General features: G+C 41.1%; 1 protein-coding gene across 1 annotated transcript; it reads left to right on the forward strand.

Annotated features, from left to right (window-relative positions):
• The first annotated feature begins 377 nt into the window (after positions 1-377).
• LOC145422466 (glutamate receptor ionotropic, NMDA 3A-like) lies at positions 378-15591 on the forward strand. The gene is made up of 2 exons (XM_080293897.1): positions 378-1199; positions 14048-15591. Exons 1-2 carry the CDS (start codon positions 666-668, stop codon positions 14309-14311), a joined length of 798 nt encoding a protein of 265 aa, XP_080150023.1. The 5' UTR covers positions 378-665; the 3' UTR covers positions 14312-15591.
• Positions 15592-25088: the final 9497 nt, after the last annotated feature.

Raw genomic sequence — 25088 nt, forward strand, 5'->3', positions numbered from 1 at the left:
TCTCTCTCTCTCTCTCTCTCTCTCTCTCTCTCTATTTAAATATATATATATATATATATATATATATATATATATATATATATATATATATATATATATATATATATATATATATATCAGATAAGACAAATCCGATGTTTTTTCAAAACTGAATGAAAACATTAACGGCAAATTTTCCCCGGGACCCGAAGAAGCGGAAGAAAATGTTACCCGACGAATTTTCATTAAAATTCAACAAGAGGCAAGCTCCGTGAGAGGTTAGATTATTGGCGGGCAGGCTCTCTGCGCGCTCGCGCGCACACACACACACACACACACACACACACTTGGATTGACGCTCACACACACACTTCACAGCTGGTGTGCCTTCCTCCAGCAGAGACTGACAGAAGCGGGGCGACCGCACTAAGCTGTGAGCGCTCTTTTCTCCTCTCCTCCACCAAGCGCGTCTTTTACTGTTGACATAAAAACTTTGAAGAGGTGAGAGTCGAAACGTCAAAACGCCGACAAATCACCGTCGACAGCGCGCATCAACAAAGAAGAAAGGGGGAAAGAAAAGAACCATCAAGTCTGAGAAAAGCGGTGGAGCCGGGAGAAAGAGGGAGCTATGCCATCTCCCGCCGAGCAGAGCCCAGTCCTCCAGTGTTGTGTGTCGGAGCTGCAGCATGGTGTCTCTTTCTGGACTCTGGACCTACTGCCTCGCCCCGGGGAGAACTCATCTCCTTTCCTTCTCTGCCAGAACGCTCCTGCTGCTTCTCTTATTAACCGTCTCTTCCTCCCCGGACGCCTGCTTCCCTCACCCACAACCTTGCCACATTCTCGCCCGGATAGGACACACCGTGCGTCTCGGTGCGCTCTTGCCTACCCGACAGCCGGCACGGATACAAAACGCGCTCAACCGCGCCCTGGCCAGCCTCCGGCATCAAGGCGGAGGGGCAGACTCCTCCACAACAACCTCTCAGCCACCTCCTCTGCTGCCCTACAACCTGAGCTTGGAAATGGTGGCTCGATCGCCCGCGGGAGGGGACCCTGAGTCATTGTCCCGTAGTGCCTGCCAGGACCTGGTGGTCAGGGGTGTGTCAGCCGTGCTCGCCTTTCCCCGCTCCAGGGAGGAGCTGATCCAGGTGGAGTTTCTCTCCTCTTTCCTGGAGATCCCCTTCGTATCTATCCTGGAGGACACAGAACCCCTTGTGACTAAGGTAGGAATTGACGCTGTGTGTCTTTCCTGGCGTCACTGTGCACCTGTAGCAATCATCTTTGAAAGATGACAGTGAAAAATGGTTATGTGTGTATATATCATGGCTTTCATCTTTCCAGCATCTTGCACTTCAATTAGCAGCATGCCATGACCTAACATAATTTCATCTGATTCCAAGAGCTGACATTCACCAGTAAGTCATTGACTGACCCATTAGCCTGTGGCATGGATTTTGTTATCTGAGTTGGTGCAAAATGCTTCCTACTAGCCAGAGTTTAAGGCAGGCTAAAGGCAAATGGACAGTGTAAAGAACTGTGATCATCAGAGCAGTTACACTAAAGAATGATTAAAATAATACAGACAGAAATGGTGATAATGTTACATGGATAATTAATTTTAAATAAAGAGACATTTTAGTGTATCAGACTTTAACTTCTAGCACTGTTGCCTTCTTCCAGCAATGTCTGCTGTTCAGACTGATTTTAACTGAGCTCTGGTGAACCTGCAGGCCCTTAACATGCATGTTTAATATCTGGTCACTCTGACTTGGTATTGGACTGAACCCCCGAGCGAGGTGAAAATTTCTCTCTTTCTAAGCTCTTTTCTCTGTGAATCTATGTGCGTATGTGTGTGTTTGTGCCAGAAAGGATGTGTGTACTTAGAGATTGCTTCTGGCACCTTTCTGAGCCCATTCCAGCAGTTGAAATACTGATAGACAGATGTCACGGAGAAGTGTGGCTCACTCTATTAGTATGATCACATATATGCTATGTTTATGTGTGTACGTGCAAATTAGGTAGACAACACAGATCTGTGTGTGCAATGTTAGTATTCCCAGCAGAACTGCCAGTCAGTCAGTGCAGCTTCTGTCACATTTGCCTACATAAAAATGTCTCTATCCCACTGAGCAGCCAACTGCATCTCTAAGTCACCACAAACATATGAATGCATGCACTTTGCACACACATATTTAACTATCACCATCATGTGGGGTGGGGGTAAGTCTAAAATCTTTGTCCTGCCACCTCTCTTTGCCAACAATGGATTGCTTATTTCAATAAAGGTTGCATGAATGAGAAGTCAAACCACTTGATGAATGTGTCGGCAGAGCAGGGAGATAAGCAGAGGAGAGTAAAAGGAGAGAAATTTAGGAGATATGAAGGGGGGAATAGAAGGGGTGAGCTGGAAGAGAGAACAGGGTTCTTTTTTTCTATAGAACTGTGCCAAGCAGTCAGAGGGCAAACAACAATCATCACTCTCTTTCTTTGTCTCTCTGTGTTGTAGCGCTCCAGTATTTTTAGCCATAATTTCAAGCGGCATTTGTGAAATGAAAGCCTTTTTTGGTTAATTTTTGTGTTTAATGCTACACAAAAGCTTCTCTTTTTTCTCCTTGGTGTCAGACTAATCTTTCTTTTTTATTGAAGATAATGTCCAATCTTATGATGGCTAACAGATAAAAAAAGGACCAGAAAGTGGAAATTACTCCCCAGAGAATAGTTCTGAGTACAGCGTGTGACCAATAAGTGCTCTCCAAAACAAAAAAAGACAAATACAGCCATTTTGAAACACTTATTTAAAAAAAAACCCTGCATCTACTTCATGTAAAACATTTCTACCTCCTTTATGATCTTGTTTTTTCGAACTTTCATGTCAATTGGGTAGACTGCTGAAAACATTAGCTCGTTAGTTAATAGCTGGTTTCTTGTGATTCTTCTTTTCTTTTGTGATTTCATGTTTTTATATATGTGTTCTCATTACTGTCATAGATTTTGGACTGTGGGTGGACAAATCAAGCAATTTTAGGAGACTGTAAGAAATCTTAAAGGTCAGATTTTCAAATTTCCTGAATTATGAGACTAAAATCAGGATAATTTCACCATTAAAAAATACAGTTGGTTTGGTGGTTAGTCACAGCCCAAAAACAGTTTGAATTTCAGGAGAATGGCCTGTGAAGGAGCGTAGTGTGTTTTCTTTCTCTCACACCCTAGGGTGCAACTCTATAGAAAGGGAGCAATGTGGGAAATTAAAGGACGCTGGCAGGAGGTGGGACAGGATCTTAAACACACACAGAGAGGGCAATGACGAGTGGGTTAGGTCAACAGGGAGGCAAATTGTTAGCCTGTACAAACAGGGAACAGTGCACAGGTTTCACTGCTGATAGGGGGAAAACACCCAAATCAGAAGATATGATTCTAATTAAAGATGCTATTTACATTCTAGCATCAGGAGGGCGGAGAGCTCCAGAGATGGGGGAGGTGGGCTGGAGAACAGCAGAGACAAAACAAACGGCTTGGCCAAAAAAATAATAAAAAATCTGTCACAGATTGATCCAAATGAGAAGGGGAGGGTTTTTGTTTTTTCAAAAGAGAGTCTTTCCTCCTGGGGTTTTTAAATTGTGGAAATTCTGCAGGCTACTGGGAATTGAGCCCATGTTTTTCTGGTGAACAGATACCTTTCCTGGACATCAGAGAGGGATAGAAAGACACAAAGAAAGAAAGAAAGAAAGAAAGAAAGAAAGAAAGAAAGAAAGAAAGAAAGAAAGAAAGAAAGAAAGAAAGAAAGAAAGAAAGAAAGAAAGAAAGAAAGGTCCATGCACATTTAGAAAAAAACCCAAAACTAATTCTTCCCTTTACCTGCCAAAAGAATACTACATCAATCTTAAAACACCACAGAAAGCTAAAAGGCGACTTGTTGACTTGTTTTCCTCACAGGCTAAACAGACTTCCTCAAGGTCAAAGAAAATGTCAATGAGGGGAAAGAAAATACAGCCTTTCACAAATTAATTAGTGTGTGGCACAGTTTTATTTTTCTTTCGTGACAGCTAATTTGCCATATTTCATGTTTCATCTGACGACAACAACAAAAGAAATACTCTTCCACGTCGGGGGCGTCATGTAGCATGCGTGACATTTCTTGGAGGTTGTGATGATAGATTTTCCTGACTACCTTTAAGTGCGCCCAAAAAACTCAAACCAACCAGATGCTGAGGGGTTGAAGGGTTGTCATCATTATGCAAATTTGTCGCACAAATTGTCACATGAAATTCTCTATTGTCAATTATTCCCATGTCACAAGACTGAAAAATATTTGGCACCACTGATGAAACAGAGACATGAAAGGGCACAGACAGACACGGGGACAGAAAGACAGCCAGAGACAGGGGTCGTCTGTCCGTCTGCGTTCTCCTCTCCCTTCTTAGTCAGAAAGAGCTCTGGGACTATGTGATGTGTCTCAGTAAGGAAGTGCTTATTCTTCCAACCTACTTAAGCTAATTAGAACCACTGTATGACCCCTAACTGTAAATCTCTCTCATCCATCTATGGCATGCAGAATGGGAGGAGAGGAGCAAGGAAGAAGGGACAGAGAGGGGTGGGGAACGAAAAGGAAATGGACTTCTAATTCCCATTAGGGCCATTATGGGCATTTTGGAAGCTGATTTTTTCATCAGTTGCTTTTCATTGATTCAAAGTAAGTAATGAAATTGAGCATATTTGATATTTAAGCAAAAAAGTCCAAAAATAGCTTTGATTAAACCATTATAAAATGGGATGGGGTTTGAAATCGGCATTCTATGGATATGTTGGGGTGTGTTGGTAATAGTAACAATTTAATTCTGGTTTTTTTTTGTTAAAAGTTGGTGCAATTTGCCAACAGACATAATTGAAAAGAACATCTATGCATTTTTAATGTGGCCAGCCTTTTTTCATGCACAGTACTACCAAACAATTCTGGATTTGCTGATGATATCACAGGAATTATTTAGTGAGATCATGATTTCTTTTTTGAAAGTGTATTAGCGGAGAGAGCCGAAGGAAATGGTTTTGCTGATTTCTGAGTGTGATTAGGTGAGAGGGGTGGTATGAAGTGAATCCATTATTTGTCATTCTCCACAATTGGAACTGAGTTCCTGCAGCTCACTTTACTCCCAGTTGCCATTGAAATAAACCTTGGATTTTTTTCCCCCATAAGGTGGAATGTACAGAAGTCTATTTCACAGACTTTAATCCTGACTAACATTCATATTTTTCCCCTTTGTAGTTCCTTTACCTCAATTATTTCCACAAGGCATTCCTCATATTATTATATTCCTTTCAATAAAGAACGGTGTTTTATTCCTATTTCATAAAGCCTATTTTGTACTAGCCTTGTATACATGCATTATGAGTACAAAGGCATATTTTGCTTGACCCAGCTTGCACCTGTTACATTGCCGGTGTGTTTAGTGATGCTGATAATTAAATCTCAATCTGAACTGAGCTGCTGAACCTCAAGTCCCACAGAATCGCAGCATTAACAGAACGCCATAACTGCAAATGCTGACTATCCCTAAACTGTAATTACCACAATACACTCCACAAAGTAATGCAGTGTATTATTCATGAGGTCTTTACTGTTTATGATTTGAAACAACCTTTATCGTTCTGTTGGTGAACTACTTTCCCTTCTGCAATCCATCCATCCCACATTCTTTCATTAAGTCTCTTCTTTTTTTAATGACATACCTCATTCTGCTTAGTAAAATGAAGATTAGTACAGTAAAAAACCCAATTTGCGACTTTGAATGAAATTACATTTTAATCCTGGGACCCTGCTGAATAAGACGCATTGTGGCTCGGAGCTAGCCCTGCTCTCAGAGGACACACATGCTGCAAACGCGTTCGCACACACATCTGCACTCCCGCATGCACATCTGCAGAGAAATGCAAGTACTGGCCTCACGCAAAAAAAATGTATCTTGCATTTATGAGATTCATGCACGCACAGAGAGTCTGCCCTGTGCTCACTAAAGGTTATTAAGCCTAATGAGGCTTTACAAGGCCATGCTGCCTTTAGTGTTTTCTTTGAGATGATGAGGGGATTTGTGCCGTAAAACCACAGTGGAATAAACGAGTGGAAAGAGAGGGACAAAAACTTGCGCCTAGCCAGCGCTGCAGGGAAACTGACAGCTTGGGACAAGCAGGCCACTTAATGCAAACAGCTCAAAGCTTTTTCTTTATTAGTACTATGATGACAGTTCAGCGCGGTCTTGACTGAGCCAGATTAATTGAGCAGAGCAGAAACAGCGGAGTATGTATTACCAAAAGGACTCTGGGCTTGTTTGAGCTGCTCACTATGGCATTCAAGTTAGTGTTCTAATGTTTGTCTTGTGTTTTTGCCTCTGGTAAAACAAATGTCTCCAGTAGTTCCACAACAATTTTATGTTACTCAGTGGAGCTAAAAAGTAAATGAAGTAGACCAGTGATGGATGGAAGCAAAAAGCACCAGAATGGCTGTATATATCAGCAAGCAAAGGAGATGTGGTTTTCATTATAATGAGTTAATAAAGGAACTGATGGAGGTATATAGGGATAAAGAAAGCAGGAATTGGTCCATTCTATACTCAGAAAGAAGGGAAAACGTTGAATGGGAGAATATGGAAGTAGGGGAAAGTGGTAATCAGGTGCTAGGAAATATGAGAATGGACAGAATATGCGGAATTAGAAATCGCATGAAAAAACTACGCATCAAGCAAAAATTAAGGAACATTTGAAGGATGAATCTTGGAAAAAGGGAAGTATATTTCAGAGAATAAGAACGTGACTATGGAAAAAGGGAGGCACCAGGTAGAAAACAAGGAAAGTAAAGAGATAAGGGAATAAACTTAGTGTAAATAAACAGGAAAGAATCAGGAATGAAAGAATGAGGCATGGGGAGAAAGTAGTTATTTAGAAAAAAGGGAGGGAAAGCAAAAGGAGGGAAGTGGGATAGAGGAATAAATAGAAAAACTAGTGAAGGGTGGAAAAAAAGAAGAGGGATCAGCAGAGGAAGGAGAGTTCAAAGGTTGCAAGAAATGAAGAAGAGAGGGTGGAGGTGCTGGGAGGGAAAGTGGTAATGCTGGGGAAGGCTGACAGCAGTCCCACGACTTGTGTTTTCTCTTCCTTTGCACAGTCTGATGGAGGCAGTTTTATCTACACTGTGCTGGTTCATTAGAGGATTAGTGAGTGATAACTAAAAGTTATCTGTGATTGAAAACACCTTCACTCCAACACGTGCACACACGTGGACATGCACACATGTACACACACATTCTGTTTACACACGAACACACACTGTGCACATATAGATTGTACTCATGCAAACTTATTCAACTTCCCAAACTTATTCCATTCACCTAAAGTTAGTGCCATCTTTCCCGTTCTGCAGAACCTGCGATTGTGCAGCAGTTGTTTGCCTGCATACACACATGAGAATGTGTGTTATAGTTTTTCATTATGTGGCAACTGAGGCAGAACACCACAAATCTAGGCCAGGTGGGCTTCAGTGATAAGGGCACATCGGGAGACAACACACACACATTTTAGGACCTCCTATAGGAGATCCCATAGGCATAGGTCAGGGGTGAAAGACAAGCAGACGGGAGAGGCAGACCAGTGGCGAGACAGGGGAGAGAAGGTGAGAAAGACATGCGCTGATGTGAGATTAAACAGATGCTGACAGATGGCGTTGGGGCATAGCTGAGCCACTGCCAGAGAGACAGGTTAGCCAAACACAAGATGAGAAAATGGGGTAAATGTCCAGAAAGGGGTAAGACAAAATTCAAGTAATAAAAGCAAAAGAGTAGGAAAGAGAAACAGATAGAGAACCAAACAGAATTAGACAGATAGCAATTCCGACAGGGTGGGGTGGGAAACAAAGAAAGATTAAAAACTGAGAAAGAAATAGCAAAGTGAAGTGAGCAAGTAAGTTAGAGATAGAAAAGGAAAGGGGGGACCAGGCGGTGTCAGAGAAAGTGTGACAGAGCCAAGAGCTGTCAGGGATGAAGTTATTTGAGAGGCGGGTGAGGCACAGACAGAAGATTGAAGGATGGTAGACCCCAAGGTAACTTCTGTGTTCCTTCTGGGATATTTATGTTGGGAGTTGGCAAGAAAACAGGCATGATTTAGAGCCCATCTGGTTAGGTTTCAACACCACCTGCCCACAGAGGAAAAGCTGTCTGTAAGGAGACATACAACAGTGCACCAGTGGCACTCGTGTACACACTCAAACATGCTTCGTTACATCAGTTACATGTGTAGAAATGGAACCATTTCCCTCGATTTGGCTCTCCTCCAGTTTTGGCATTTTAAATTTGAGTCTAAATGCTGGGATTTAGGGCAATGCACAGGATCCTAAACATAAACGATATCATAAAGTTATATTTTGGTCCAATTTAGTGTATGTTTTGGATGCTAAAGATAAGAGTAAGGGCAAAATGAAAATGGTTGCATAGCAGGTCACAGCACTGAAAAAAGAGAAACCAGTTATGTTTGTGGATGGAAAACTTGATCGCCTTGTTTAAAGGAATAAAAATCTTTATGTAATGAGGCATGACCATAAAAACTATAAGCCTACTACCGCTTTAGCCAGATCACAGAATAGAATGATGATTATGGAAATCTGGAATTTGTGCAGCGTTTTTGTTCACTACACTCTGACCTCGCCACTCCCCACAAGGAAACACTCTACTCATCTCAGCAGGGAGAAGGGATTTGTGTTGGTGTGTGCAGGCATGCAGCAAAAGAATGAGCAGAGCACTGACAGCTTAAGTACACCGCTGTGATTGAAAGGGTTTCTTGAGGTATGTGATCGCTGCCTTTTGCTTGTCAGTCTGTTTGTCAACAGGAAAAACTACAGAACTGGATTTTATGAAACCTGAAGAAGTATATGGAGCACGGCCAAAACTGAACTTTTAAAATTAGGCATAAATCTGGATTATCTTGTTTAAAAATTACAAAAATCAGGGAATTGGCCTTGGTTGAACATGAGCTTGAAAGGGCCCTTTCCATTTGGTTGTGTGTTGCTTTTTTAAATGCAGCATCTAACTCAAGTGGGGCTCCTGTAACTAGCTTGCAGGTTTTAGTTTTTAATTTTTTAAGTGGAAAATTTTGTTAACGATATTTGTGAACACAGTTCACAGTTCAGCACAGCTAATATTCCAGTGCATTGTTTTGAATAATGGATTGTCCATCAAACTGGTTTGGGCCAATGGGCAAACAACGGTTTTACTACAAATCCTGAATAGACTTGGATGCTACGTTTAGTGCTCTGTATGTTCACGGTGTCAAACTACCATTAGCTCGCTTTCTTCAAATCAGTTTGTGGTGTTTGTGGTCAGACTGCAGAAACAACAAAAAACTAATACAGGTTAAATTGTACTAGTATGTCTCAAGAAATTAAAATATTATGAAAATTGTTTTTTTGTTAAATTAATTAAAAAGGCAGACCTTTTCATATTTTACATTCATGTGACATAAAGTCAAATATTTCAAGTTTGCTGATTATTGCTTTTAGCTTGACTGTAGTAAAAATGTAAATAACTGTGGTAGGACTTTTCTTTATTAAAGCCTAGAAATAATATGGTAAAGGTGGAGTAATACGGTTGGAACAAGACTAAGGTCATAGAATGTTATTACCATGTAATTACAATAAAATGTTTATATATATATATATATATATATATATATATATATATATATATATATATATATATATATATATATATATATATATATATAAACATTTAATAGCATTCTAATGTGTCATGGTGTCAAAGCATCAGTGTAGAAAAATTATCATTTCCCTCAGTTTCTGACCTGTTATTAATGTTATTAATTAACCTGTTATTATTCAGTCACTTTAATTTTAAAACTGTGTATATACTGTATATTCTGTGTATTCACTATCTCACTCTTATTGTCTGTTTATGCCCTGTCCTTATCTTCAATGTCATGCTGTTCTGTTGTATCTTAATTGCCCCTTGGGGATAAATAAAGTCTTTCTGATTCTGATTAACCATGTACATAGAGTTCAGTGTAATATTACTCAGGTAGAACCACTGTTTGTGCACAGTAGTCACTTGGGATCACCATCTATTTGGGCAATTAAGTGGTAATAAACTACTATTTCCACATTCTTGCCTTTTTGTTTCCACTTTGTTGTTCCCCTATTACCACATTATCACTGGAAGCTGCACTAGAAAGTGCAACCAAAAATAAATAAATCGGAACTGCATGTCTGACGTGAGTGAAAACACCCTCAAATTAAAGCTATGTAAACTTGGCTCTTGTTTCAGCGGCAAATGCAAAATTACGGCACATGCTTCGGACTTTTCTAAAACTCTCACACAATTCCACATTTACATTAATATTGACACGATCTCCCCGTAAAACGCATGTCCTATCCCGTGATTGCAGGGACCTACTGATGCAAATCAATACATAAACTCTAGTGTTCAAACGCCACGACAGTCGCAGCCACAGCTCTGCCCCACACATGCGTGGATAGGAATGCCTCAGTCAAACTGTATCTGGGACCATCCATCACACACAAGCAGTTGTCATTTCTTGGGAAGTCATGTTTCTCTCACCTTCTCGCTTTCTGTATTGACCTCTGCGTTTGAGCTGGCTCCATAAAGCAGAGCAGAGCGGAACGACAGATAAATCCTCGTCTGACTGCAGGTGCAGGGGAAACGTCAAGATGATCTGATATTCATTTGCACAACATCTAACACATAAATACTATTTATTGGATGAGAAGAGACATGCAGACATGACACAACAGAGCAAGTCACTACAATATACAAGGTAGCAGGGAAAAATTTAAAAGGGCGAGTATTGAAGGCAAGTGATGTGTGAATTTCAAAGTGAGTTTAAATGGGATGACCCACAAGAAATAAAGAGATGGAGAAATAAAGAGCTAAAAAAGTGCGATAGAGAGAAGAGAAATAGGATGTGATCAATTTTCCTTCTTCATTGTCCTTCACTATAGAGGACAGTCCGTCCTCCAGATAGCGCTAAAGCAGCTTCCCTGTCGCACTTATCTCCTGCCAAGTCACGCAAGAGAGCGGTGCAATATTTCACTCTAATTCAGGTAGTAGCATGCATATATCTTGCATCTAGCTGCTCATTTTCTTTGTTGTGGTTGAGGGACAACTGAAGAACACCATAAAATTACTATTTGTAAAACCTTTCAAGATAAATTGTATGACCAAAATGTGGACTGTTTGGACACTTATTGAGATAAAATGACAAATAGCATGACAAGAAAACAAATCACTTTTGTTTGATAACTTTATGCCTGAGTGCCATATTTTCCCGGTACAACAGTGTAGGCGTGTAGGTGTGAACAGTCAACTAACTTCACTTGGGTTGTCATGTCATAACATTTTTATGCTGTATAAAAAACAGATTCCCTGAGATGTAACAAGGTTGTTGCACCGGCAAACAGTACAAGACTGAGCAGAATCAATAAGTTGTGAAGTACCTCAGGCAAGGAAACGGAGTCAAGATTTTTTAATTGAGAAAAAGGGAATGAACAAATATTGAATTGTGTTGTTCTTTGTTTTCTTTCTTTTGTTTAAAAAAAGAAGAAGCTTGTGGCATTGTTTTTTTCTGTGTGTTTCAGCAGTAGAGTGGCCGTGAGGTTTTGCTGGAAACCAACTGTTTATATTTTCCCAACTCATGACACCAGAGTGAACTGGCACTGAGGCATGCAGGTGGAATGGTTTGGTAGAAAGATCCTTTTCAGGCAGGACAGCTGGGCAAAATGGTTGGGTGGATATATCTTTTTCAGGCAGCCCGCCGTTGACTACTGCTGACTGGGACTTGTCAGGTATTAAATTGGACCGGAGGAGCGATATCTCAATTTTAGCTGAGATGCCCGCAGAACGAGTGGATCGAAATCTGTCCTTTAAAAATGTAAAGTCTCATTTAGGACGATTGGCATGCGACGTGTGATAATGAAACACATTTGAAACGACTGAACTGTTTCACCAGAGTAGAAGCATTTTATGTCGCCTTTTGTCACCTAGCTGGGTATGAAAAGCAAAGGAAGGCAGTGCAGTATCTGAAAATATGAATTCCTTTTTTAGTGCAGTGCACAGAAGAAGAAAATTAGCTTTCATCAAATGACTCCTTCAACAGAAAAAATGGGAAAGGCATAGAAGTCACACTTTGTCCTTGTCCAAAAGGCTCATTGTGCTTGAATATCAATAGCAATCTAAAATTATACATCGAAATAATCAATTGCAGGCTTACAGCTTCCAAATTAATTAAATGATTATGAAACAGCAAAGTTGGGCAAAGGTTACATAAGGCATTATAAATGTAATCCTCTGAAACTCGCAAACTTAAAATACAAGTCCCACAATTCTCCTGCTGGACAAATGGGGTTCATTTTGCAAGAGAGATTAAGTGTTGAAATTACAGTTTTGAGTTTTATTTTTACTCATGCTTAATAAATAGTTGGATTTACATGCAAGTCAAGAAGGAGAAATGGCACTTTCCTGCCATCTGTGTTTTTTGCTTTTCTTTTATGGCGCAAAGAAACAAAGCATAGCTTATGAGTCAGCAAAGCAATTGTGGCATTGGACATTCCCGCAGCAGTCACTCTCAGACTTTGTTTAACAGTGTTAATTTTCCAAATGGCACCATAGTACAGATGCAGAGTTCATTGGCACGCTTTTCAGCTGTAGTTAAAGGATGCCTGATAGACCAGTACGTGCTTGATCTGTACATTCCACTTCCTTGTCCACTCTGTCACTCTCAATCCAACCATCGCCGCTGCATCAACAGAGAGGGTTACAAGTTGACTGCCAAGGCAGAAGCTCTGCCAATAGCACTGTTTGTGCGCCTGTGTCTTTTGTTGTTATATTGGGTGTGAAAATGTTTGTTGTGTCAGCTTTGGCATGAATGCGCTGTCCTCACTTTACCGTATAAACAGTTGAGTTTGAGCTCAGGTTTTATTTTAGTTTCACACGAGCTTCCTCGGCAGATTTTATTGCCTGGATCTTTTGAAATAATAATGTTTACTTGTTCATTTCTGTGAGTCCTTTATAGATGTCGTGTTCATTTTGGATTTAAGGCTGACTTTTACTTTTGTTTCTGAAAAGATTGATTTTTTTAGCCACCCAGAGAGATAGGAACAAGCTGAAAATAAACACCGAGTTGCCCAGCAGACACTAAAGATCACACTTAGCATTTATCTGGATTAATGGCTTTTTAACTAATGCAAGCTTAACAGTCACTCTTTGCATACATGTAGTTTGATCTTGTTTGGAACAAGTAGTTCCAAATTTAATTTGCTTGGCATTTGGTGATGGACAGGTGGAGTACAGTGGGTTAATCAGAGTCTGTTTTCAGCGTCTGGAAAGGAAGATTTATCAAATAAAGAGTTGGTGTTAAATGGGACTAAAAATTCAAAGCGTTCTTATTCCAGGATGTTAAAATGTCACCGATGTTCTGTCACTTGTGCTGGTGTTCTGGAAATACAGCGAGATATGCTCTGTGATGTCTGTGTCTTAGACACAGAGAGATAACGGTCCTCTTTTAAAGAGTGATGCCAAGTTACTTGTTTGCCCGCCAGGGTATCGCAATTCACAGCCTATTAAGGACCTAAGTGTTTTGCATTTTGTTTTCATATGCTGATTCATTGTGACTGTTGCTTGCTTTTTTACTTGCTTCCACTCACTGCTTGGGCACCAAACACTACTTCAGTGTTTCCCCTAGGCTGGCTGCATTGGATGAAGGGAACACTGTGCTTGGTTAGGTTAAGGAAAAGATCAAGATGTGGGTTAAAATATATTGTGTTAAAACATAAATCCTGCATATTATTGTAATGACGTGTATGCACAAGTTCAATAAGGAAGGAAGATATTTCCTAAGTTTTTGGCTGCTAGTCTGTTCTCTACATCACTACCACGTTCCCATGCTGTCAGTCTCAGTGCTAACACCATTACCCTAGTCCAGTCATCTTCTTGCCTGCCTTCATTGAACCAATCAGCCTCCACTCTGCATGGTTTAAATTTGTGCTCTCCGTCACTCTCCCTTTCAGAATTGTGCAACCCACCTCCTCCCATCTCCACCTCAACCAAGTCACCCAGAGCTCCATCCAAGCCTCAGTCTTCATCTTCACCACACCTCTGCATCTAGGGGGTGTCCTGTCCTGTCACCCCTGGGATATGGATCTGCCATGATGGGTCATCGGATTCTAATCACCAAATACATTCATACATTTCTCTGTCTCAATAAATCATGTTCAGTTCTTCCATATGACCTCTCCTTACTGAACTGGTCGTGCTCTACTGGTGTCTCTTAATGTAGTTCTTTGCAAGCATCTACAGTGGCTTGCAAAAGTATTTGGCCCCCGTGAACTTCCCCACATTTTGTCACATTACAGCCACAAACATGAATCAATTTTATTGGAATTCCACGTGAAAGATTAATACAAAGTGGTGTACACGTGAGAAGTGGAACGAAAATCATACATGATTCCAAACATTTTTTACAAATAAATAACTGAAAAGTGGGGTGTGTATAATTATTCAGCCCCCTGATTCAATACTTTGTAGAACCACCGTTTGCTGCAATTACAGCTGCCAGTCTTTTAGGGTCTGTCTCTACCAGCTTTGCACATCTAGAGACTGAAATCCTTGCCCATTCTAATGTGCAAAACAGCTCCAGCTCAGTCAGATTAGATGGACAGCGTTTGTGAACAGCAGTTTTCATATCTTGACACAGACTCTCGATTGGATTTAGATCTGGACTTTGACTGGGCCATTCTAACACATGGATATGTTTTGTTTTAAACCGTTCCATTGTTGCCCTGGCTTTATGTTTAGGATCGTTGTCCTGCTGGAAGGTGAACCTCCGCCCCAGTCTCAAGTCTTTTGCAGACTCCAAGAGGTTTTCTTCCAAGATTGCCCTGTATTTGGCTCCATCCATCTTCCCATCAACTCTGACCAGCTTCCCTGTCCCTGCTGAAGAGAAGCACCCCCAGAGCATGATGCTGCCACCACCATATTTGACAGTGGGGATGGTGTGTTCAGAGCGATGTGCAGTGTTAGTTTTCCACCACACATAGCGTTTTGCATTTTGGCCAAAAAGTTCCATTTTGGTCTCATCTGACCAGAACACCTTCTTCCACATGTTTGCTGTGTCCCCCACATGGCTTGTGGCAAACTGCAAACGGGACTTCTTATGGTTTTCTGCTAACAATGGCTTTCTTCTTGCCACTCTTCCATAAAGGCCAACTTTGTGCAGTGAAATCTTTTTGTAGCCTAAGCCTGTTTTAAATGTCTCAATAACTTTATCCCTGACCTGTCTGCTGTGTTCTTTGGACTTCATGGTGTTGTTGCTCTCAATATTCTCTTAGACAACCTCTGAGGCCGTCACAGAGCAGCTGTATTTGTACTGACATTACATAACACACAGCACCATGGAGGGAACAGCCATCCATCATTTGCACTATGAGTTTAGTGCAAATTTAGTGCACTCTATTTAGTCATTAGCACTCATCAGGCAATGTCTATGGGCAACTGACTGCACTCAGACCAAAAGGGGCTGAATAATTATGCACACCCCACTTTTCAGTTATTTTTCTGTAAAAAATGTTTGGAATCATGTATGATTTTCATTCCACTTCTCGTGTGTACACCACTTTGTGTTGGTCTTTCACATGGAATTCCAATAAAATAGATTCATGTTTGTGGCTGTAATGTGACAAAATGTGGAAAAATTCAAGGGGGCCGAATACTTTTGCAAGCCACTGTATATTCATAGCAAGTGGGTGACCGTGGCTCAGGGGGTTGGGACTCGCATCTGTAACCGGAAGGTCGCCGGTTCGATCCCTGGGCTCTCTGTCCTGGTCGTTGTGTCCTTGGGCAAGACACTTTACCCTACATGCCTACTGGTGTTGGCCAGAGGGGCCGATGGCGCGATATGGCAGCGTCGCTTCTATCAGTCTGCCCAAGGGCAGCTGTGGCTACAACTGTAGCTTGCCTCCACCAGTGTGTGAATGAATAGTGGTATTGTAAAGTGCCTTGAAAAGCGCTATATAAATCCAATCCATTATTATTAAGTGGAAATGAGAGATCCATCTATCCTTTATTTATCACCGATTGCAATATTCATGGCTGAAGTGTACCCTGCTGATATTTATTTTTTCCTGATTCTGATTTTCTTTTTAAAAACTCTAACGTGCAGCATATACGGAGAAAAACATTGTTTCTTCAATGTAAAATATTTTTTTCATAATACAAATTACAAAAATAATTAAACCTTACAATTTTAGCCAAAATCTCAGGTACCAGATGTCCTTTCACTGGATAATAAAGAGCTCTGCTACAGGAAAGAAGTACAAATAATTCCCTGAATATGAGTTCTTGTACACCCACATTTACCTGACACGTTTTACCTTACCAAACAAGAAAAGGTGCAACAAATTATATTACAAAATGATATAACTAAATAAATGTCATGTACTTGCATAATTTTAATTTTTATAAATTAAATTTTCACCAGATAAAGGACATCAATCCTTTTCTCTTTATCACTTGTCTCCACAGCTTTAGCTTTAGCCACTTTTCTTTTGTTAGCTTTTATTAAAATCTACATGTTAAACCTGGTGAGGGTGAGTTAAGTGTCTAATTACATTTGCTATTACAAACATTTTCACAGTGTTCGAGTCTTCATTAACAACAAAGAGCTTCCACATTAATGACGTGTTCTCATGTGGTTGTGAGTGTACACCTGAGTTGCTGTGTGCATGTTGCGCATGAATGAAATAGACATTTCGCTAGAAATCACAGATTATGGTTCCTGGTTGGTCAGTTATCTTATCACTATGTCCAGGTAAAACTCTCATTGAGATTAAAAATCTCTTTTTCATGAGTGACCGCCAAGAGGAGCAGAGATCTAATATTGCAATAACCCAGTGTGTTGCATGCACATATCTGTGACACAGCAGTTTTTAAAAAACACCAGTATTTGATGCTCCGTGAGAATGAGCATCAAACGAGAATAGATTTGAGTGACAATTCTCTTTCGGTTTGTCACTACAAGTGACAGCTTTCACATACTAATTTGATCCACTGCTGATAATGTTATTTCTAACTTGGTTACAATTGTTGAAAGCCAAATGTATTCCATGAACGATTCAAAAGTATTCACATTTAACAATTAATTTCAGCTCAGAGTTTTGAACAAATGTGATTTCACCTGGCTCCTTTCTGCTTCAACAACAAAGTCAGTGCACATATTTGTGGATATATACGTACAGCAGGCCATACACTAAAAGAAATGCTGGTCAATTCTTGTTCCTTGGTGGCACTTAAAGAATGAGATATTGATTGCAACACACACAACTTATTTTCCAGCTTTACGTAAATCAGTTTGTGATTGACAGTTTCTGGACCCGGAGCTGTCCATCCCACTGACTGTTGATACCTATATCCACTTTCCAGCCTACCAGAGGTTTAACCCTGCTTTCAAACTAGCATCAGTTGCTTCTCCAAGAGCTTTTATTAACAGTGGACATTTCCAAAACCTAATAATATTGCTGGTTTCTCTCTATAGCATGCCTGGGATTGTACAAGCCTAAGTGATTAGTTTTACAGCAGCACAAATCGCTCTGAAGTAGATTGTCAGCGGTGAGTGCAGGAGGTCCTCCAGAGGGAAAACATTCAGTCCTCTAGCTATTTAATTATGAGGGCAACAGACCCTTGGGTCCATGGCTTCTTTCTCTCACAAAAGAGGCTCACTAACAAACTCCGGTGAATGCCTTTGATTGATCTAAAGCTATTTGAGGTGGCCATGAAAAGAAAAAAGACAGTTACAGAAGGAGGGAATGGGAGAGGAGGAGAAGAAGAAAGCAGAGAGAGAGGGGGCTGGAAAGAAAAAAGATGGAAGGAAAGCGGAGAGAGGGATATCAGCAGGGAGGGAAGTACTGTATGGAGCCAGGAAGAGAGAATGAGGGATGAAGGGAAGCAAGGCATGGATAGATGGCTGGAGGGATGAGTAGAGAGAAAGAGGAGGGGATGTTGGCGTCTTTTCTGGCACGGCAGTTTCCTGCACACACAGAATCCACACAGCTAGAGACAGACCCAAGAGGTGCATTTGCACACATGCTGACACAAAAACACACTTTGTTAAACTGGTGTTAGGGCTTCCACTGTATCATGGGAACAGAGATGTGGATGTATTTGCATAAGTGGGTATTATACTCTGAGCCAGTGGACAGTAGCGATGGCTAAAGTAGATAAGATAATGCTTTCATTCTCTCTTTTGCTCCCTCCCTTGCCCGGTTGCCACACACAAACTCTCCATTTATTGCTTACTGACTTTTTTTCCCCCTCTTTTTTTACTCAAGGCAGAAAAAATTTCTTCCTGCTCTTCTTACTTTGTCTCCCTCCCTCTCACCAAACAAACACATTCATCCTGTATATTTGTTGTGCAGTTAACACTTTTCACACCCTCCAACTTCTCCTCTTATCTCCTTTACTAAACTCCCAGTGTGAGAACTTTTTCAATTATCCCTGCCTCTACCTCTGAGGGTGAGGGACGAAGGCACTGTTTTGGCAGGATAAAGAGCCCGCAGAGGAGAGAGAGGGGAGAGGGGAGGGGAAAGAGAAGGGTGGAGGCAGGAGGGGTGAGAGGAAAAGAGAAGTTAAGGGAGAGATTCCGCAGTGACTCCGTTCCAACAAGTCATCTTTCATTTTTATGACTTCAATCAAGTGTCCTTGAAGCCTAAATACACCCAGATCATGCACTCTTATCCTGGCTCGAAGACTGGGATACCTTTAAGTATAATAATACCTGCACTGCCCACTGTGTGCACAGATTTTAATGACTGTCAGTCTAGCCCTGTCATTTAATAGCAAATAGTGTCCTGTCCCTGCTGTGCTTGGGCACAAATACAAAATGTACCCCATTTACTTTCATTTTTTTCTCTTTGTCATTGCCTCTAAGTGAGCCTCACTCTCTTCTACTCCTTCCCACACTTTTTGCTCTCCACATCCACCTCTCATTTCTACCACTCACATGCACACGTCTTTCTCTTGGCAGGACACCACTGCAGTTTGTCACAATATGGTACTGGAAGCAGTGAGAGTACCTTTGTTTCTCTCTATCTGTGCGTGGGTGTGTGACAGAGTCTGTGTGAGGGTGAGAGATAGAGAGACATGTGTAAACTTGCTGAGGATGTAACCTTGCCCAGAGAACTCTGGCTGCAGAAAGTCAACTGTCACCTTTGTGTGTGTTCCACTACAGTTACAGAGTTATAGGAGTGTGTAATTCCATCTGTCAGAGTCTACCTCAGTCTGTGTGTGTGCGTGTTTTACGTGTGTGTCCGCGCACGAGCACGCACAGCAGGACTCTCTCCTGTTCCTTCGGGCATTCCGATTCCTCGTCCCATTTTCATCCTTCTCTTTCTTATTAAGACTTGTCTTCTCACCTCTCTGTTTCTCCGTCTCTCTCAGTTTCCTCTCCATTTCCTCATTCCTTTCGCAGCATCGTTTTTCTCACTTCTTCTCCCCTCTCCACCTCTACTTCTCGGTCTATCCATCTTCTCTACTCTCCCTTTTTGTTTTTGCCTCACTCACCCTTCCCTCCTGCTTATCGCTTTCCTTTCCCCTATTTTCCTCCTACTCATTTCCCACCTGTATGGGACTGCTGTTCAGAGCCATCGAGCCGAGCGCTTGTAATACCCTGACCAGAGTTATTTAGCCGCGATATGACAGGTAGGGAAATGAAATCACCACTTGGGTGTGTGTGTGTGTGTGTTTTTCGTTTTGTTCCCCTTTACTGTTTCTCCTTCCCATTTATGAGACCCTGCTGCAGGGCTATTTTTAGTCAGCTGCCACCTTCTCACTGGCTTGTAAAAGCCGTCCACCAGACGTTCACTTAGGCAGAAATTCTCTATTGTGATTGCGGGATTGATGAATGTTATCTGCAGTGGTGTTTTGGAATGAATTTTAAAAAACACCTTCCCCTCTCTCTCTCTCATCGCTCCAGCATTGCCTGACATATATATTATAAATATTTTAAAACTGTTGTGTATCACATATTATATTAAGTCAACTCCGACTCTGCTTTTGGCTGACAAATGAATGATGATAAACGTATTAATTCATTTACAGGTTTGGATTTAGGGACTCATATACCACTGTCGTTTGGTTTTAGGATAGGCTTGGTTTCAGCTGGCCCATCAGCATTGTACAGAAAGAAATGCTGTCTATTACCTGACAGTGAATAGATTCACACTGTTTTGCCTCGAGGCAGCACTCAGGACCTTCTTGCCTCACAGCAAGAAGGTCCTGAGTTCAGTTCCACCATCAGGCCAGAGTCTTTCTGTGTGGAGCATGTTCTCCCCGTGTCTTTGTGGGTTCTCTCCAGGTACTCCGGCTTGCTCCCACAGTCCAATGACATGCCGTTAGTGGGAATAGGTTCATTCTAAGTTGCCCATAGGTGTGAATGTGAGTGCGAATGGTTGTCTGTCTGTATGTGTTACCCTGCCTCTCACCCTAAGAGAGCTGGGATAGGCTCTCTTAGGGTGCTAAAGTAGTGCAAACCCTGGATAACAAGGATTTTTCTGCTTTTCATGGGTTGTCTCTTATATTTCCTAATGATAATTTTAGCCGGACTGTGTTTAATGCGTTAATCACATGTCCACCTTTTTATGTTCTGCATTTTAACTGAGTTGCCCTGTCTTGTTAATTTGTATGCTTTAGAGTTAGCAATCTGATGTTTTTTAGTTTTTCCTTTTTGTATGGTGCAACATCAGCTTGTTACTAGGCTAGGCACTTTTGATAAGGTCCCCTCTTTACACTTATGCATGTCAGTAAGAACTCCAGGACACAAAAATAAAGTGCACCAGTAAGATTTGCAGTGAGATCCGTTTAGTGAGTAGTGGGTAGCAGCCCCGGGCACTCTTCAGTGCCCCAAGTTGGCCATATTGATTTGTTGATTTAGTGGAGCTGTTGTTTTTAACTATCTAATATTGTGATTGTAGATTAATTTTTAAGAAACATATTAAAATAAAGGAATAATTTGGTTTTAATTTAAATAGATTTTTTCTTCTTTTATGGCCACTCAGTCCTAATTTTGATTGACTGATTGTCTGTGTGTTTTACTGCCAGTTTGTAAAATAATTCAGCATTATTAGATTAATGTTTCATGGGGTGGAATTTCCTCGGGTGGTGGTTTTGGTCATTTTTCTTAAAACCTTTGTGTATTTGATCAAGGATAAAAAAGGACAGCTGCTCAGTTTGTAGCTATGCTATGCTGCAAACCAATGATACTAGAAAAAAACAGAGTCACAGAAGTAAAGTAAAGTAAATAAACCAGAAGAAGGGCTTTTGAAGTTGCATCCAAAGAAATTTTGTCTGTGATGCTCATGCTTTTGCCAAATCTCCGTTCTCTAGTGTTGTGCAGGTTTGTTTGGTAACAGACAAGTTGGTCACCCCAACTCATAAAAACAAAAAGTAGATTATGCTCCCTGTGGTGCCCCCAAACTCAGTGTTTGATAACCAAACAGAAAAGGAATCAGAGGTCCTGATTCTATTGCTTTTATACTCACTTCCAAACATTTCACACACTCTGAAAGGATCCCATGCCAGTCCTAGAACCATAAACACCCCCGTGGATCGATTTGCTCATGCTTCAGTAAAGCAGTAGGTGTACAACTCTTGTGGTCATGGATACAAGTTTGAATTGGACTGTTACTGCTTGGAAAAAATGTGTTGGGAGTAAAGTGTAAGGATCTTCTTAAGCAAAGTGGAAGTGGCGTGAAAGAGGCAAATTGAGAAATAGGGCGAACGTGACAAAGCTTGAATGTGATTCCTGGATTAAAATGCAGTTAAAAAGAAGAAAAACTTTTCTGAAAAGGCTCTACTCACCACAACCACTCTTTTCTGTAAATCAGAAGAGCTGGCACAAAGTAGAGCTGCTTTTGCACACCATTTCCATCTGCATGATTTTTACCAAGCTCAGGGGCCCAACTGAGGTGACAGATCGCTCCCAAGGAAAGGACAGACTGCCTGATGTTCAAGAATGGAAGACTTGTGAATTTCTGATCCGTAAATGTCATTTTATCTCTTGGCTATCTTTCAAAAATTCATTTTCTGTCTCTCTTAAGGGTGTAGCCTTTCACAGACACACTTGCACGCATTCAATCTCTCCTCTGTCTCCCTCCCTTTCCTTTATCCGTCAGATGCTTAATCTGATATTAAAGATACTCCCAAATGCGAAGCTACCCTTCAGAGCTCCCATTTACCACTACGACACATGCATACCTGCCAATTACACTCCCTCTTCTCTCTTCCCTGCAACTGCTCTCTTGCTGAGTATTTTATACATATGGGGACACACCTGCCAAAGGCACTGATTTCTCCACCACCTCCTTTCTCATGTGCATGCACGCACACACACACACACACACTTTGACCTGCCAGTGCCACAAAGCATCTTTTCCCTTTGAGCAGACTCCCTAAATATGTCAGGTGGGGTATAACAGGAGGTGAAGGAAGAGGAAAGGTTGATGCTGGGGAAAGAAGGGAATTGAGTGAGAGATGCACACATCAGACATGAGGAGGATTTCACTTTTGCGTGAAATCACGTTATCAGACTGGTGCAGGGTATGCCAGCTGGGAGAAGAAAGCAGCAGGAGGAGGAGCTGAGAGACAGGAGGGGGGGAAATGTCTGAGACAACTGTAGGCTTTCATATCCTGGCTACAGAACATAACACATATTGAAAGGTAGAGATTTTTACATTGATGAATTATTACTAGAAGGACTTCCAGACAACCAAATGGATAATTTGGATGTGCACATGGTCGGACCAAAGGATGGCATGTCAATTTCATGGTTACTTTGTTTTGTATGCCAACGTAAGCTTCAAAGAAAAGTCTTAGATAAAAGGCGGTGCGTATAATCACCAGCACACTATGCGCTCACACATGCTCGTGCATACTATACCCAGTATTGGCATAATCTCCCCTGCTCTGGCATATGGCTGCACACTCAAGTGTGCAAACTTTTATGTATGTTTCACATTAGACATAGAATTTCAGTGCTTGAAGGGTTCAAATGTAAAATATGGTTTCAGAGATGTGGGACATATTTTATAGAAGTATGCACACAATCTCTCACCTACTGTACATTTACACATTCCGCCGTGTACTATTTATTATTTTGTTATTCTTCATTTTGTTTAGGTAATATTAATTATTCATTGCTACTGGCACCCACAAATATCATCCCAGAAGATTAATATGAAATTTATCCGTCCCACTTCCTCACCGGCATGTACTCATTCCCGTGGTGTACCTGACACTGAGCAAGAAGCCTATTTGCTATGCAGGGGAACCTCCGACAAGCCGAAGACCTAAAGTTGAGTTAATTAAACATTAGGCATTAATCAAAATGAGATCGTTAATCTCGACACGATTATCTGTGATATTTTGTAAATTATGTGCTCCTTCCCAGGCACACTGAGTCAAGGGTGTGCACACTGGGGCATGCACGCAAGCTGACAGACATATACACACAGTGGAGAGAAATTCACTTTGCCCAGTGTGTGTGTGCGTATGTGGGCCGACAATTCAGCTCTCATTGCTCTTTGATGCCCTTTACATGTTTCAATCAACATCAATCAACACTTGGAATGCGGCTCGTCATATTAATTGAGAATGAAAAATACAACTGCTGAGGGGGAGGGAGGGAATATTCACACATCAGTGAATATTGCTTTCCATTCACTTGCAACATAATAGGGTTAAATGTTGTAGACCAAAGTAACTTTGCTGACCTGCACACACCACACGCAGACACAAATCATTGAGACTCACAGCTGCTCCCTTTAATTGAACGATCACACATTGCAGAGGTGTTTGCCAACTAAGGAAATTAAGTTTGGCTCCTAAATGTCTATCTACTTAGAAAGATCTGACGCATGCAATCTTTTTTATGAATCTAAATTAGAGGTGACTTTGTAGAGTGTTAAACTCTGAGTTGGCATTTACAGAAAGATTATTGCCTTCTCTCTTTTTTTCTTCCTTTTCTTTTCTGCTCTTCAGCCTGAAGGAGCTGAGCTATAGTTATCAATGGGTTTTGTCAGGAGACAGGCGAAATTTCTAGCCCCAAGGCGTCTTATCTCTAGCTGACTTTGTTTCTGGATGTATCTACTGGCTTTCAGTATACACGAAAAATGACGGCACACACAGCATCCACGCAGTGCGCTGAGATCCTGTGATATAGTCACACAAATATTAAAGATAAGTCGCACACGTGTGGACATCCGCTCACTCAAGTTAACGCAGAGCTCACAAACATTCCTACATGAGAGCACATTTAGCTTACACCACCGCAGAATTTACAGCATAATCCCTTTATTTTTCTCTGAACTGACAATAGTTGCTTTGCACATAGCCGGCCACCCTTGTATCTGTGTTGATGATAAGTTATTTTCCTCTGCTACAATTACACCCCTTGGCTAGACGTACTAATAGCAGATAAGTGATTAGGACCTGGTGCAGAGATTTGTCCTATTTATTTGATGCAGCAATTAAGATGAAAACTGAGGTAAGAGAGAGACAGATTAGTTACTTAATTTTCCTGTGGCCCAAATGGAGGAGGCGAAATGGACAAAAATGGCACAGTGATTACATTTGTACCCTACAAATGGAGGGGGGGTCCTGTTGGCTCAGAATCTTGCTGATTGTGCCAGAACTTTCTTTTCTGTTTGTTCCCATTTCTGCATTCAAAGACACTAAGTGGAAACACTAAAGGCAAGTGAATTTGGCCTGTACAAAATACAGAAAAGATGCTTGATCAATAGAAATTCCATTACAAATCATATATGAATTAAGACTGATATTTAGTCCGTGATCAAGACTGGAAAAAGAAGGGCAGGCTAATTCCACTCCCCTCCTCCCCAGCCTTCCGGGATTTTGTCCCACGTAACAGTTTGATATATAGGCTTTGTGGCAATTTGGGACTATTGTGAAAAGAATGCTGAGAAGGTTTGCGAAAATCTAGTTTTAGCGACTTAATCAGCGCAAGTGTTACTGTTCTAACTATGTTACCGTAGTGATTTTTTC

Source organism: Astatotilapia calliptera, chromosome 19, assembly GCF_964374335.1.
Source record: "Astatotilapia calliptera chromosome 19, fAstCal68.1, whole genome shotgun sequence".
Lineage (NCBI taxonomy): Eukaryota > Metazoa > Chordata > Actinopteri > Cichliformes > Cichlidae > Astatotilapia > Astatotilapia calliptera.

What these genes read in the sequence shown, in the direction of transcription:
- LOC145422466 (XM_080293897.1), top strand. Translation starts at nt 666, where the DNA reads ATGGTGTCTCTTTCTGGACTCTGGACCTACTGCCTCGCCCCGGGGAGA. An exon ending in CAGAACCCCTTGTGACTAAG is followed by an intron (nt 1,200 to 14,047) that starts GTAGGAATTGAC and finishes TCTCCCTTTCAG; the next exon opens with AATTGTGCAACCCACCTCCT.